We start from the raw sequence: 15647 nt of genomic DNA, 5'->3' as shown, positions 1-15647 counted from the left end.
TGATTTATGAGTAACCACTGCACAGAACTGAATAAAGGACATATAGCAGTTATTCTGAAAAGAGAAGCTTGAGTCAACAAACACATTTCTTTCTTGGGTCTGACAGCTGTATGAACACCCATACCATGTTCATGCTTTGGACTGAAAGCTTCCATATTTGTGGACTTGAAGAAGAAACAAAACCCAGTACATTTAAGTCTGTTCCTTCTAACACTATATTATCATGGCTGACAAAATTTATCTATGGAATCAGAGGAGAAGCAATTACATTTTTTCAACCTCATCTAACATTCTACAGTCATGAAAAAGCACAAATACTTCCATTTTAGTAGAAATCAAGCTATAGTGTTTCTGTGATGTAAACAGGTCAGTTAGCTTTAAAATTTCATTACATGGCTTGGACACATTTCTGAAACAATGAAGTGTGAAATGCTGAGGAATTGAAAGCTTTTGCTTTGGATAACTAAATAGAAGAGTAAAGGTCAACTTTATTTTTATGCTTTCCTATATACTTTTATCCAGGCATCAGTTCAACATAGTCATCTAAAACTCTACTCTTCCATGATTAAGGAATCTTGTTACAAAAGCTCTGCCTCAGAGAGCATTATAAGTCACTGTGGGAAAATTACTTGGTGGGGGGGAATTAGAGAAAACTGGGACCTAATAGAAGCGTAGTATTACAGAAAGCCTTTGTCCTGGTTTCAGCTAGGATAGAGTTAATTTTCTTCTTAGTAGCTGGTGCAGTGATGTGTTTTGGATTTGGTGTGAGAACAATGTTGATAGGACACTGGCAGTTTTGGTTGTAAGTAGGTAATGTTTATACTAAGTCAAAGACTGTTCAGTTTCTCAGGCCCTGCCAGTGAGAGGGTTGGAGAGGCATGAGAAATTGGGAGGGAACACAGCCAGGACAGTTGATCCAAGCTAGCCAAAGAGGTATTCCATACCATATGACGTCAAGCTGAGAATATAAACTGGGGGAAGAAGAAGGAAGGGGAGGACATTCAGCATTATGGCATTTGTTTTCCCAAGTAACCGTTACATGTGATGGAGCTCTGCTTTCCTGGAGATGGCTGAACACCTGCCTGCCCATGGGAAGTGGTGAATTAATTCCTTGCTTTGCTTTGCTTGCATGCGCGGCTTTTGCTTTACCTATTAAATTGTTCTTATCTCAACCCTTGAGTTTTACATTCCTTTCCGATGCTCCTTACCATCCCTCTGGGTGGGGGCGAGTGAGTGAGTGGCTGCATGGTGCTTAGTTACCAGCTGGGGTTAAACCACTACAGCTTTTTAGGGTAGAATACAGCTATCGCTTTCAGGATGGTTGGCATGCACGGGATCTACTTTACTACAGCTCCCTAAGAATTACACCCTGCCATCTCAGCACATGCTGATAGGAGTAATGGAGGACGGAGTGGAGTGGAGACACTGTGGCCAGGCTTTGTCGTGCTCCCTGCAAGAACAGGAACTTGATGGTACCACACAGCTGATAAGCTGCATAGCAGTTGTCACATAAAGAGTATATGAGATGTCCATTGCTGAGCCAACCACTGTGGCAAAATTACTTTCCTTAGATGAAATAATCTCATTGTAATAACAACACACACCTCCATCTCAAAGTTACCTGCCTCCAAGGTACTACTACGCTTCACTGGGCATGTGATACCAATCAGTAACAACAATATGTATGACTAGAGTCACTCAAGCTCCACCTAAATGTGAAGGAAATGGACTAGTCCTGGACTAAAGTAAGTCCAAAGGGGGGAATTGTTGTATAAACTCCTGGATTACCAAACTCTGATTTAGTGTTTAACTATATACAAATCTGTGCATAAAGTTAGGTCAAGCTGACCCACTCTTTAAAGTTGTTATAAATTAAAGGGCTTCTAATCAAGGGAGTCAGCCTTGGGAAGGATGAGAAACACAGAACAGATAGTGAGAAGAACACCATTATCAAAGTTATGCAGAAAGAAGCCTTCAAGTGAATAAAGTTCTGGCTGTAAGAGGAGACAGGCTGATAAGGTGTTGCAATCCACTGACATCAACAGAAAATTAGTTGAAAATAGGACAAAGATAATTGTAGTAGTGGGAGATCGCGACCTCCAACTCAAATAGCATCCCCCCTGAAAGAGGGAAAAACCCTGCTTGAGGAGCATGTGTAGTTAGCAGAAAACTTCAGCAGTGCTATCTGAGGGTGTGTACTAATTTGCATTGAAGCGAGAAACTTGTAACCAATCCTGTTTATCATAAATGAATGTGCAATGTACTATGAAGTATAGAAAGTGGACAAATGACAGGAGAAGGTAGTAACTTCTGGGATTGGCTGAACCTGTCTTCTCCCCCATAGGGACGCCTATTGGGTAAGAACTTTATTCTATGACTAACTCATGCTAGCTGCTATTAGGTATATTGTTTTAAGCTTGCTTTGCAGTCAGTGTATTATCACCAGAATCTTCGAACCTTATTCTGTCACAAATTTGCATTTTATAATAAAAATCTTCATCTGAAGTTATAAGTCTCTGGAGATTTGAATAGTTGTATCAAATGTAAAGGGTTTGAGGAAACCCCCTTTCTTAACGTGACAGCCACACACTAAAAATCAGAACAAAAATGCAGTCTTTATAATATGCAAACCAACCACCTCAGCAAACACATGATGCTATGGTATCCTCCAGTCAGGTCCTCCTCACCTTTGCTGTTTGCAAGACAAGGACTGAGTTGTGAGTGCAGTGAACATACATGACACTACATATGGAATTTATTGTTTTTGATAGCACTCTGGCAATAAAGAGGGTTTTATTCCTGTATTGGATTTATGTGGCAAGGTTTTGGTATTAGAGGGGCTGAAGGGGTGGCTTCTCTGAGAAGATGCCAGAAGCTACCCCCATATCAGACAGAGCCAGTTCTAGCCAGCTTCAAGGCTGGCCAAAGCTGAGGCAATCAGCAACGTTGGTAGCACGTCTGTGATAATACATTTAAGAAAGGCAGTTGGGAGAGAGAAAATGTGAGAGAAACAACTATGCAGACACCAAAGTCAGCAAAGGAGGGGGAGGAGGTGCTGTGCCCTAGGCACTGGAGCAGAGATTCCCCTGTAGCTTGTGGAGAAGACCATGGTGATGCAGGTTATTTCCATGCATCCCACGGAGGTCCACGGTGGAGCAGATATCCACCCTGCAGCCCATGGAGGACTCCACAATGGAGCAGGTTTGCTGGCAGGGCCTGTGACCCCATGGAAAGGACCCATGCTGGAGCAGTTCTTGAAGAGATGCAGCCTGTGGGAAGGACCCACATTGGAGAAGTTCATGAAGGATTGTCTCCCATGGGTGGGACCCTATGCTGGACCAGGGGAAGAGCATGAAGATGAAGGAACAGCAGACATGAAGCATTATGAACCGACCACGATCCCCATTCCACATACTCCTGTGCCACTGAGGGGGAAGAGGTACAAGAGTCAGGAGTGAAGTTGAGCCTGGGAAGAAGGGAGGGGTTGGGGGAGGGTATTTTCAGATTTGTTCTCATTTCTCATTTTCCTATGATGTTTAATTGGCAACAAATTAATTCCTGCAAGTTGAGTTTGTTTTACTTGTGATTGTAATTGCTGAGTGATCTCTCTGTCCTCATCTTGACTCATGAGCTTTTTAGTCATATTTTTCTCCCCCTGTCCTATTGAGGAGATGGAGTGATAGAGTGGCCTGGTGGGCACCTGGCAGTTAGCCAAGGTCAACCCACCACAATTCCCCCCCTTCCCATTTTTTAAACCCTTATTTCTCCAGTACAGAATGAGAGAAAGAAGACAGCTCATAACAAAAAATGTTAACAAGTATTCTCTTCTCAAATTCTCTATACTCTTACAAAGTATTGGAAGATGTAAGAACTTAAATTACTTTCAATACAGAGTTTTCTGTTGCACTTATAATTTAGTAAAAAAAAAGTCAAAAGAAGCATTAGAGTATTTATCATATAATAAATACTATTCAATGTTGCCTGAAATAGGCTTCCCCTGAGTTGACAGTAGAGAGAATAAGAAACTGGTCCCTAACCTAATTAGCTTGCTTACCTCCTCCTACTTCGCGCAGGTGTGCTGCAGCGTTCCCCAGAGAAGTGATGTTGGTTGGACCGAGCCATAGGAGGCTGCCTATTTGATGCTATCTCCCACGGTCGCATTGGCAGTGATGCAGTTGGTGATGCTGCTGTATAGTCAAAGACTGAATGAGAAAGACGTTGTCTCTTGGGACTTGAACTGTCTTCACTCTGTGCCAACGTAAACAAAAAAGCCCTCAGCTGATTGATTTGTTTCCCATATTGAAACTCCAATATTATTTACTTCAGCTAGCATTACAGAGGGAGATTTAACAGACTAATCAGAACACCATAAAGTTAAACAACTACAATTAGTTGTAGAACCTACTGCGTTCATAATGCAAACAACTAATTGCCTACCTGAGCATTTTTACTAAAACATATGTCAACATCAAGATATTTTAAATACTAATGCTAAGGCAATAAGAGAAGTTATATCAGAAAAAGGAGTAAACATTTACTTCAGAAGAAAGAGCTAGGTCCTATTTTGTTATAATATTCAACAGAGGCACTGCCCTGCCACCTCAATACAGGTTTAGGATATAAACACATAAATGAGTTATCCAAAGACTTTTTTGTAAAAGATAAGCATAGATTTCACACCAATAGGATCCATATTTGCCAGTAAATAGATGCCATATAGACCTCTAGTTCAACATATGCATTCCATTCCTACCAGGTGCATGTGTACATAGCTGAAAAAACATTTTTAAATATCTGGAGTACAAACCAGCTCTGCTATCCCACCACAGAGGTGCCTCATCTTTTAACTTGTTAGTGCAGTAATAGTAATTAACAGGTAAAGACAATGTGATTAAACCCAACCACCATGAAAAACTTGATTTAAGTTTGTGTATTTTACTGAAGTTCTACTCGGACTAGGTAGCTCCTAGAGTTGTTAGTGTTAGTGATATGAAAACCATTCACCTCCAAGTTTACATTAGGTCCTGAACAGGAATAGTTACCTTCCCTTTTCACTGCTTGCCCCTGCTTAAAATGGTTAGCTAGACCTCTCCTTGTTCACCATAATAATTTAAGAGATATGATGTGATGAGTTTAAGAAACTAAATATTTGCAGTCATTTGCAGATGACCAATACAGAGAAAACTGAGTTTCTCTACAATAACTGTCTTCTTGAACTGCCCCCTCTAACCCTGTTAGAAGCCTTTTGCTTCACATAAAATTATAGACTATAATCTTTTAAAGCCTCTCTACACTTATTCATCTCTCACAATTTTCCTTGGTCTACCAAATATTCTTTTTCTTCCTATTTTATTGTCCTTCTTATGGTTTTATCTTTAAAGGAGTTTGATTTCCACTTTCTGAACACTATTGGTTGAGTAGAATATTTCACAGAATCATAGAACAGCTAAGATTGAAAGGGACCTCAAAAGATCATCTGATCCAGCCTTTTGTGGGAAAGGGAGCCTAGATGAGATTATCTAGTGCCCTGTCCAATTGCATCTTGAAAACCTCCAGTGATGGGGGACTCTACCACACCCCTGGGGAGGTTGTTTCAGTGAATGATTGTTCTCATTGTAAAAAAATTCTTTCCTAAGTCAAAATGAAACCTCTCCTGATACAACTTGAACCCATTGTCCCTCGTCTTCTCTATATGGCTCCTTGTGATGAGAGAGCCTCCATCCTCTTTGCAGCCATACTTTAAGTACTGGAATATTGTGATGTGGTCCCCCTTGAGCCTTCTCCAGGGACAAAAGACCCAACTCCTTCAATGTCTCCTCATAGGGCAGGTTCTCTATCCCTTTACTCATTTTCATGGCCTTCCTTTGGACCCTCTCCAGTCTCTCCATATCTTTCTTGAATTGTGGGGACCAGAACTGGACACAGTACTCCAGATATGGCTTGATAAGCACTGAGTGGGATGATCCCTTCTCTATCTGTGCTAGTAATGCCTCTGCAGATGCAGCCCAGGATCCCATTTTCCTTTTTTGCTGCAGTGGCACACTGCTGACTCATGTTCAGCTTGTTGTCTGCCAGGTCCCTTTCAGCAAGGCTGCTCCCCAGCCACACAGATCCTAGCCTGCACCGGGCTCTTTGGTAATGTCATCCCAGGTGTAGGACCTTGCATTTGTCTTTGGTAAACTTCACACTGTTCTTGCTTGCCCACTCTTCCAGCCTGTCCAGGTTTCTCTGTAATATGGCTCTCCCTTCTGACATGTCTACCTTACCATTCAGTTTAGTGCCATCAGCAAACTTGGTGAGGGCGCTTTCAATCTCATTGTCCAGATCATTTATGAAGATGTTGAAGAATTGATCCCGGTATTGATCCCTGGGGGACCACACTTGTGACAGGCTGCCATGTAAAAAACATTGATCATCACCCTCTGAGTGCAGCCTGTTAACCAGTTTCCCACCCATCTTGCAGATCGCCCATCCAGTCTGTATCTTGCTAGTTTTTCGAGGTGACAGCTGTGGGAAACAGTGTCAAACACTTTGCTGAAGTCCAGGTAAACAACATCCACTGCTCTGCTCTCCTCATGTTGACAGAATAAGTTATTTTGTTCTAGAAGGTGATCAGGTTAGTCTAGCATGATTTGCCTTTGGTAAATCCATGCTGTCTTTTCCCAATCACCTGCTTCATTTGGATTGTAATAGTTTTTAGGAGGACTTGTTCCATTACTTTCTCAGGGACTGAAGCAAGACTATGGGTCTGTAGTTTCCTGAGTCCTCTTTTGGGCCCTTCTTGTACATGGGTGTGACATCTGCCCTCTTCCAGTCATCAGGGACATCCCCTGATCTCCATGACTTTTCAGTGATTATAGACAGAAGCCCTACTTCTCTTCTGCTTGATAGGTTACTTGTTTTCTTGCCTTTTTTTCAGCTCACACCTGTATTAACACACACAGGTACAAGACTTGGCACTTCCCCTTAGTGAACTGCATGAGGTTTCTGTCAGTCCATTTCTCCTGCCTGTCCAGGTCCCTCTGAATGGCAGCATGACCTTCTGGCATATCAGCTACTCTTCCCAGTTTTGTGCCATCAGCTAACTTACTGAGGGCACACTCTGCCCCAGTATCCAGATCATTAATTAAGATGTTGAACAGGATTGGACCTAGTATTGATCCCTGTTTTAGCATTGTTTCCTTAAAATGAAGCCAGTGTGAACACAATTATCCAGTCTAGTCAGCTCATACAGTCTGCTCTCATAGTTGACCCTGCTTTGAGCAAGAAGTTGGACTAGAGAACTAGATCCCTTCCAACCTGAATTATCCTATGATTCTATGATGCATATACTTGCTCATCCTCCAATCACTTTTGAATTCCTTCATAAACTGAAATTCAACACAAAAGAACAAAGAAGTCAAAGACAGGTCTATTCTTAGAGTTTCATGAAAGCTCTCCAAGAAGGGTTCCCACTTCCATAAGATCAGCCTCCTTAAACAGCAGTAAATCCCACCTGGAGAAATGCCCCAGCCGTGACAAAAAGCTTAAATCAGAATATGCTTCTTGTTACATGCTAGAGAATCTTACCAAAGAGAAATCACTATGAAACTAGACTTCATTACTTCTGCCACTTGTTTATTTAAATTTATCTTATTGTTGCAACAAAAAGAATGTAGGATGAAAATGATTTGTGACCTGCCTCAGAACTTTCAGGCTAGGGAGAAGTAACTTTTTACACCAAGTTGACTGGAGACAAGACAAAAATATATGCAAGAAAGGTAGATAAGGCACAGAAACATGGCACACTGTGGGGTCTGGAATGCAAAAAGGAAGAGCTGAATGTAGGAAGGAGACAGAGGGTTCAGTGGAATTGGAAGACCAGCAAAGCAAAGCAAAGGGTTAAAATATTCATCACTCCACCTATATCTTTGCCATGGTTTAACCCTGGCCGACAACAAAGCACCACACATCCCACTAGCTCTCATCTCCAGTGGGATGGAGGGGAGAATTAGAAGAGTAAAAGTGAGAAAGAAACTCATGGGTTGAGATAGTTTAATAATTAGAGAGAAATAATAATTAAAAATAAAATTGTGAGAAAAGGAGAAAAAAATAGCAACCACCAGCCAAGCGATGCCCAGACAGTTCCCAAGCCATGCCCCCCCCCCCCCTTCCCCTCGGTTTTATTGCTGAGCATGATGTCATATGGTATGGAATATCCCTTTGGCCAGTTGGGGTCAGCTGTCCCAACTGTGTCCCCTCCCAGCTTTTTGTGCACCTCCAACCTACTTGCTGTGGGGGCAGTCTGAGGAGCTGAAAAGGCCTTGAGACTGTGCAAGTGCTGTCCAGCAATAACTAAATCAGTGTGTTATCAACACTATTTTCAGTACAAATCCAAAACATAGTCCCATTCAAACTACTATAAAGAAACTTAACTCTGTCCCAGCCAAAACCAGTACAATCTTGTAGCTTCCTTTTGATAGACATCTGCTGCCACTATCATAATTTAGAGCCCAAGAAATGTGGCAGAGGTAAAATGAACATGCTTTCTACAGGACAGGAAGTGTCATAAATCCACCCCCAAAAAAATGGTGGCTCTCTTTGGTTTCAACTAAAAATAAATTAATAAATAAACTCCTATATGATCATTACAGCAAGGTTGTAAGAGCATGCTGGGAAACTGTAATAGGTGAATATGGCAAGGTTTTGGTAGTGAGAGGGGGTTGCAGGAGTGTCCTTTGTGAGAAGAGGTCAGGAGCTGCTGTCATGCCAGACACAGGTGGTTCTGGACATCTCCAAAACAGACTCACTGTTGGCTGAGGCTGAGCCAGCCAGCAAAGCTGGTGGTGTCTCTATGAAAACATATTTAAAGGGCAAAACCACCAGACAGGCAGAGAAAGAGAGAAAATAGAGCAAGAAATAGCAGTGCTGACACCAAGGTCAGAGAAGGAGGAGGGGGAGGATGTGCTCCAGGTGCCAGAACAGATATTCCCCTGCAGCCCATGGAAGAGACCAGCAGAGCAAATATTCACACTGCAGCCTGTGGAGGCACAAATATATTTTATGTATTTTAAGATTTTTTAAAAAATGTATCAGATTCCACTAACCTTTGGAAGAACTAGCTATATCTGTTACAGGAAAGTATATTGTGCTGGATCCGACAGCCTGAGAGGCAAAGCTGCTACAGCTTCATGCACCAAGTACAACTGGTAGCGAGGCTGAAAATTTACTCCCAGTAGGCACGCACACACACACACACAGAGCACATGTATACACCACATATATATACACAGCCAGCTACACAGATCACAGACAGACATTCAGAGCACTTGTGTGAACACAGACAGCACCAATGGCCTCATCCTGCTCTGCTCTCTGGCTGAGCAAGATAGAGGTCCACTAGGGAGAGAAAATACATGTCTAGTGAGAGAAAATATATATATATATGTACAAAGTGGAGCCCCTCCAGCAGTTGACCTCAGACAGTCTTCCCAGTAGTTGGCCCCTGAATCCCACTCTCCCCAGTTGCTGGCACCTGGACATAGGAGTCCCCAAAGCCACAGCTCCACTCCAGTTGCTGGTATAGACTGTTTCACACACATGCATAGCATTGGCCAGGAAACCCCTGGTCTCCCATAGCTGACCCCCACCCCCTGTGCTCTTTACCTTAGAAACACACAGGTGCTCTCACAACTAGAGCTGGCCCTTAGAGACTCACACACACCCCTGACCCCGAGGTCACTTCACCTACTCAACAGCAAGTCCAGCTTGATCTTCACTAACAACCACACACTTGCACACCTATATTTATTGGCACTACAGACCTCCATACACACACATGCACATGGAATAAAGAACCCCTTACCAGAAAATAGTTGAAGGAAGAGCTTAATAAAGAGACAGGACAGCTGGAGCTGATCATGTACAGGGCGTGGCCAGGCAAGTATACTGAACAGGAGCTGTTTACATGCAACTGGCCTTTTTTATCACCTTTACCCCAATATTTTCCTATGCTTGTTCCTCCCCAAATCACCTTTCCCTGGCTTTGGTTCCTCCCCTAAACATCCCATAATAAATCCTGTGCAATCCCAAAATGCTTTTCCCCTGCATCCCATAACATGTCCAATTACCCTTAGGCAGTAACACACACACATACACCGGTCCAAAGGGTGCTCTGGTGTTGACCATCATGATTAGTTTCATGCCTGGACAATGGAACTCATGCCTCACCTGGGACAGCCCTGAGAATGGCCTGCACAAGGTGTCCATTTCTTTGAGTCTGGAATTTGGGTTCCCCACCTGCGATTGTGCTCCTGCTCTCCTCTGGGGTGTTGTTTTAAATTTTGGTCTTTGTTTCTCAGCATTCAAATATCTTAATTAGCAAGAAATTAATTTTTTCCCAAGTCAAACCTGTTTTGCCCATGATCATAACTTGTAAATGATCTCTCTGTCTTTATCTTGACCCATAAGCTTTTTCATCCTATTTTCTCCCCCTGTCTTGATGAGGGGGAAAATTGAGAGCATCTGGGTGGGCATCTGGTCAAGGTCAACCAACCACAGTTACACTTCTGAACATGCTTCAATAGTCACTTTTACATAGTTTACCTAAATGCTGTTCTGCTTTGTATAGAGAAAGTGAAAGTTATAGCACGATAATTCAGACCTCTTATATTTTCACCAAGTCAGTGTACCTTGAGATATGCCGGTTTTCCAGTTAAATTATAAGTATTACACATACAAACGAATCATTAAAAACAGACACCCACAACACAAAAAATCCCCCAAACCAAACAACATAGAATAGAATTATTACCAGAAATAATTAAGATTGATATCTAAAATACATCTCCACTCCATTCCTCCACATATTGTCTACATATTTAAGAAGATTAAATGTGTCATGATGTCCACAGATGTTTCTATTTTACCAAAAGCTATGAATGATCAAAGGTGGAAAAATCGGGGAGATAAGATTCAGGAATAAAACTCAATTTGGAGGATGCAAATTAGCCAGGTCTTGTGAAAACAACCTGGAGGAAAGACACATTAAGATGTGGACAAATCTGAGAAAGAGCAATACTAACACACTGATACTAAATATTACAGGTGTTAAACATTTGGTTTTCTGAAAATTAAAACTAATTAGACAAAGTTTTCCAACTTTCAGAATTGGAACCCACAACAAAATATATCAAGCTTAATAGAGAAACATTTATGACAAAAATGTAACTATTAAGTATTATTTTTAGGCAGTCTTTTCAGCATCAGAAAAGATGAAGAGTGGTGCGATTTTCACAGAGACCCTGCAGAGATGAGAGCCTGAATCCTCAACTGCACAGAAGGAACAACCAGAAACTGTAGTCAGTTGTGAGGCATATGAAGACTCCCATGATGGGGAAGATTGCAGGCTTGCGACTTCTGGTAACAGGAAGACTGCTCCTTCTCTACCTGTACATCTGCAACAGTAGAATAAGTTCAGTGCCCTGGTAGAAGACAAGGGAGAGAAAGCCATGTCTGAGGAGGCATCAGATCCAGCCAAGCCTGAACCACAAATCAGCACCAAGAAGAAGCAACAGGTGATAGTGGTGGGAGACTCCCTCCTTCAAGAGATGGAGACTCCCATCTGCCAAACTGAGTTATTGTCTACAGAGGTTTATTGCTTGCCAGAAGCTCATTGGAATGGAAGACATGGTAGAACAGCATGTACAACTGGATGCTGCAGTGGTGGATATAAACTCTTAAAAAAAAAACAACAACCCAAAAACCCCAGAACAAAAACCACACTGCAGGCAGGGCAGACAAGTGTGTGTGTGTGTGCGCGCGCGTGCATGTGCGTGTGTGTGTGTGTGCATGTGTATGCATACATGTGTGTTTGGGGGCAAAGGCTGTATCTCAATAAACAGCTTGAACATATGGAGCTCTTCTATATGACTGATGTCAGTCCCTGTGAGAGCTTATGAGTCAGGATCAGAGGACACACAAAAATGTCACACAAAAGTGACACTGTAGTGGGGGTTTTGGAGCTTGCTACAGACCATCAAATGAGAATGAAGGAGATGATGAATGAAGAGATCCACAGCTGGATCTGCTATTTAGCAAGGGAGAACTGGTTGGGGACATGATAATAAATGGTATCCTTGGCTGCAGTGACCATAAAATAGCAGTGTTCAAGAACCTGAGAGGGGTGAAAAAGCCAAGCCACAAAGTACAGATCTTGGCCTGGTGGGATATCATGGAAGACAGCTCTGAAGGGCAAAGGAACTCTAGAGCAGGGGTCCTCAAACTTTTTAGCCAGGGGGCTGGAGCGGATGAAGTGGCAGGCAGTCATCTGCGGCTGCTTGGTTTCCCCCCCCAACCCCCGGGGGGGGGGGGGGGGGGGGGGGGGGGGCGGGGCGGTTCTGTAAATACCGGGGGCCAGATTGAGGACCCTGGGGGGCCGTATCTGGCCCACGGGCCGTAGTTTGAGGACCCCTGCTCTAGAGTACTGGCAGGTCATTAAGAACAACACTATTGATATTCAGAATTACACCCTACCCTCTCTCCCAGAGTTAAGCCTTGATTTCAAATTTGACAGATAAATCTTGAAAATCTGGCTGTCTGGGCACAGAAACAGGATTTCTCAATGAAGGAACATGAAGACAGTTGGAACTTGGGCTACTGAAAATATGACATAGAAAAAATTGACCTCCCAAAACTCTGAGAGCTGTCTTAAACTCTGGATACCTGTAAGGAAGGCCAAAACAAGCCAATCATTAGTGTAGGTAAAAAGGATTGTGAGACAGCACAAAGGGAGCTTGTAAATAAGTCTTCTCTGCATGTAAAGTACAAAGTTTCTAGGAGCATTTGCCTGCAGAAGAACTCAAAAGTTTGGAGCAGAGAGCAACTTGGAGTATTTTTGCATAGAATTCTAGCAGTTATTTTTAAGATGGTGAGTACCTCTCTGAGCAGTTGTTTCTCCCCATCAATTGCTAGGTATGTCTTAGAAGACACAGTACAGAAGAAGAGATAGCATTCCTGAAATTGTCAACTATTACTGAAACCAACATATACCTTAAAACTAGGATGTATATTTCAGGGATACAGACAAATAAATTCCAGAATGGTACTGCCCATTTCTACTACTTCAGTGAAAATACTATTTCAGAGGAAAACCTGATGTGATGGATTAACCTTTGGCTGGCTGCCAGACACCCACCCAGCTGCTCTCTCACTCCCCCTCTGCGGCGAATGAAGAGACGGGACGCAGCTTGATGCAAGCAAATGTCAATTTATTGTACAGAAGCACGAGTTTTTATAGACACTTTCAAAAGCTGCGCATTTTAAACTAATTGGTTCTTGAAGCTAAGCCTTGCATACTAGGCAATCCCTGATTGGTGGTTAACTACCATCAATTAACAACAAGGTGTTATCTTTCCTTGGCGTCTCCCACTCCCCTGTGCTCTGCAAACATGCCTCATCATGTTAATTGTTGTCTAGACAAGCTCGAGCAAATTCCCCTCAGCTAACTGATTGCCGCGCATGGTCCCAGTTTGCAGACCGCTCCTGCACCCCTCCTCAACAGGACATGGGAAGAAATTAAGATGAAAAACCTCACGAGTTGAGACAGACAGGGAGGTCACATCAATTACTGTTACAAGCAAAACAGACTTGACTTGCGGAAGATTAATTTAATTTATTGCCAATTAAAATAGATTTGGATAGTGAGAAACAAAGACAAAATTAAAAGAACATCTTCCCCTTGCCCCCTTCCCAGGCTTAACTTCACTCTTTCATGCCAGACTGCTCTATTACCTCCCCTGCATCCTGAGTGACATGGGGCAGGAATGGGGGCTTGCAGTCAGTTCATAACAGTTTATCTCTGTTGCTCCTTCCTTTTCACACCCCTGCTCTAGCACAGGTCCCTTCCATGGGACACAGTCCTTCACAAACAGGTCCAGCATGGGCTCTCCACAGGCTATAGTGGGGATATTTGCTTCACCATGGTCTCTTCCATGGGATGCAGGGGAATCTCTGCTCGAGCACCTGGAGTACCTCTTCCCCCTCCTTCACTGACCTCGGTGTTCATACTGCTTTGTCTGTCTCACATTTTCTCCTCACTCCTCTCTTTCACAGCTGCTGCATAGCATTTTTTGCCCTTTATTAAATATGTTTTCACAGAGGTGCCACCAACTTTGCTGATTGTCTCAGCTTTGGCCAGTGACGGGTCCATTTGGAGCCAACTGGAAATGGCTCTGACATGGGGCCAACGCTGGCCTCTTCTCACAGAGGCCACCCCTGCAGCCCCCCCACTACCAAAACCTTGCCACATAAACCAAATATATCTGCAATCTTGACCTTTCTTCTTTGTGTAAACCAACCAACCAACCAACCAACCAAATCAAAACAAAAAAACAAAAAAAGCCTCAAACACCAAAACACACACTAAACCACAAACCCATACAACTCACAATGTGAACAAACACCCTGCCTTTCTATCCTATGAGAGGCAGAACAAGCAAGTCTGTTAGAATGCTTCCAAAACAATGGAGTTTGGAAAAGATGGGAGAAAAGGGAGGGGAGGAATGACATCAACTTAAAAAATGGAAGCTAAACCACAGCAACTTCTTTTTAACATGTGTTGGGTTACTTATTCATTTCTATGAATTAAATGGTAAAAAATGAACATTTACTTATTAAAAGAAACACAACTTGTGTTGTAAAATAAGATGTACCCTATGAAGTGTGGTATATGTTTGTGCCCATTGCCTCTTGTCCTATTACTGGGTGCCACTGAGAAGATTCTGGTTCCATCTTTTTTACTCCCTCCCATCAGGTATTTATATATATTGATAAGATATTCCCTGAGTCCCCTCTTTTCTAGGCTAAACAGTCCCAGCTGTCTCAGCTTTTCCTCATGTGAAAGATGTTCCAGTCCCCCAATCATCTTTGTGGTCCTTTGCTGGACTCTCTCCAGTATGTCCATATATCCTTTGTACTGGGAAGCCCAGAACTGGACACAAAAGTCCAGATGTGGCATCACCAGTGCTGACTAGAGGGGAAGGATCACCTCTCCTCAGACTGCTGGCAATACTCTTCCTAATATAGCCAAGGATGCTGCTGGTCGTCTGCCACAAGGGCACATGGCTGTTCAACTTGCTGTCCACCAGGACCCCTAGGTCTTTTGCTTCAGTCAGTTAGCCCCCAGCCTAGTAGTACATGGGCTTATTCCTGCCCAGGTGCAGGACTTGGCATCTCCCTTTGCTGAATTTCATTAAGTTTCTATCTGCCCATATGTTGCATCAACCACTCCTCCCAGTTGTGTTTTTTTTTTAAAGAGATTAAACACTATTGGTCCCTGTATCAACCCTGGGTTATACAACTAGGGACTGGCTTCCAACTGGATTTTATGCCATTGATCATAATCCTTTGAACTTGGAAGTTCAGCCAGATTTCAGTCCATCTCACTGTCCATATATCTATCCTGTACTTCATCAGTTTGTCTATGAGGATGTTATCAGAGACAAAGTCAAAAGCATTGCTAAAATCAATAAACAACATCTACATCACACACACACACCCCTCCGCATAACAATTTAAAGTGCACAAGATAGAGATTTGTACTTTGTATAGTGCCCAAAACTGTTCTGTCCTGGTTAGACTAACCCTCTTCTGAAGAACTTAGAAAAAAA

The 15647-nt window shown here is 42.8% G+C and overlaps 1 protein-coding gene across 1 annotated transcript in view; it reads right to left on the bottom strand.

Annotated features, from left to right (window-relative positions):
• LOC121080459 (E3 ubiquitin-protein ligase RNF38-like) overlaps positions 1–15647 on the bottom strand; it is a 170297-nt gene that overhangs the window by 54634 nt on the left and 100016 nt on the right. Inside the window, exon 4 of the mRNA XM_040578468.1 lies at positions 4055–4248. Coding sequence (XP_040434402.1) covers positions 4055–4248 — 194 coding nt within the window. The remainder of the gene's footprint in view (positions 1–4054; positions 4249–15647) is intronic.

Source organism: Falco naumanni, chromosome W (assembly GCF_017639655.2).
Source record: "Falco naumanni isolate bFalNau1 chromosome W, bFalNau1.pat, whole genome shotgun sequence".
NCBI lineage: Eukaryota > Metazoa > Chordata > Aves > Falconiformes > Falconidae > Falco > Falco naumanni.
Note: the sequence above shows the minus strand (reverse complement) of the source record. Positions and strands in the feature narration are given on the sequence as shown.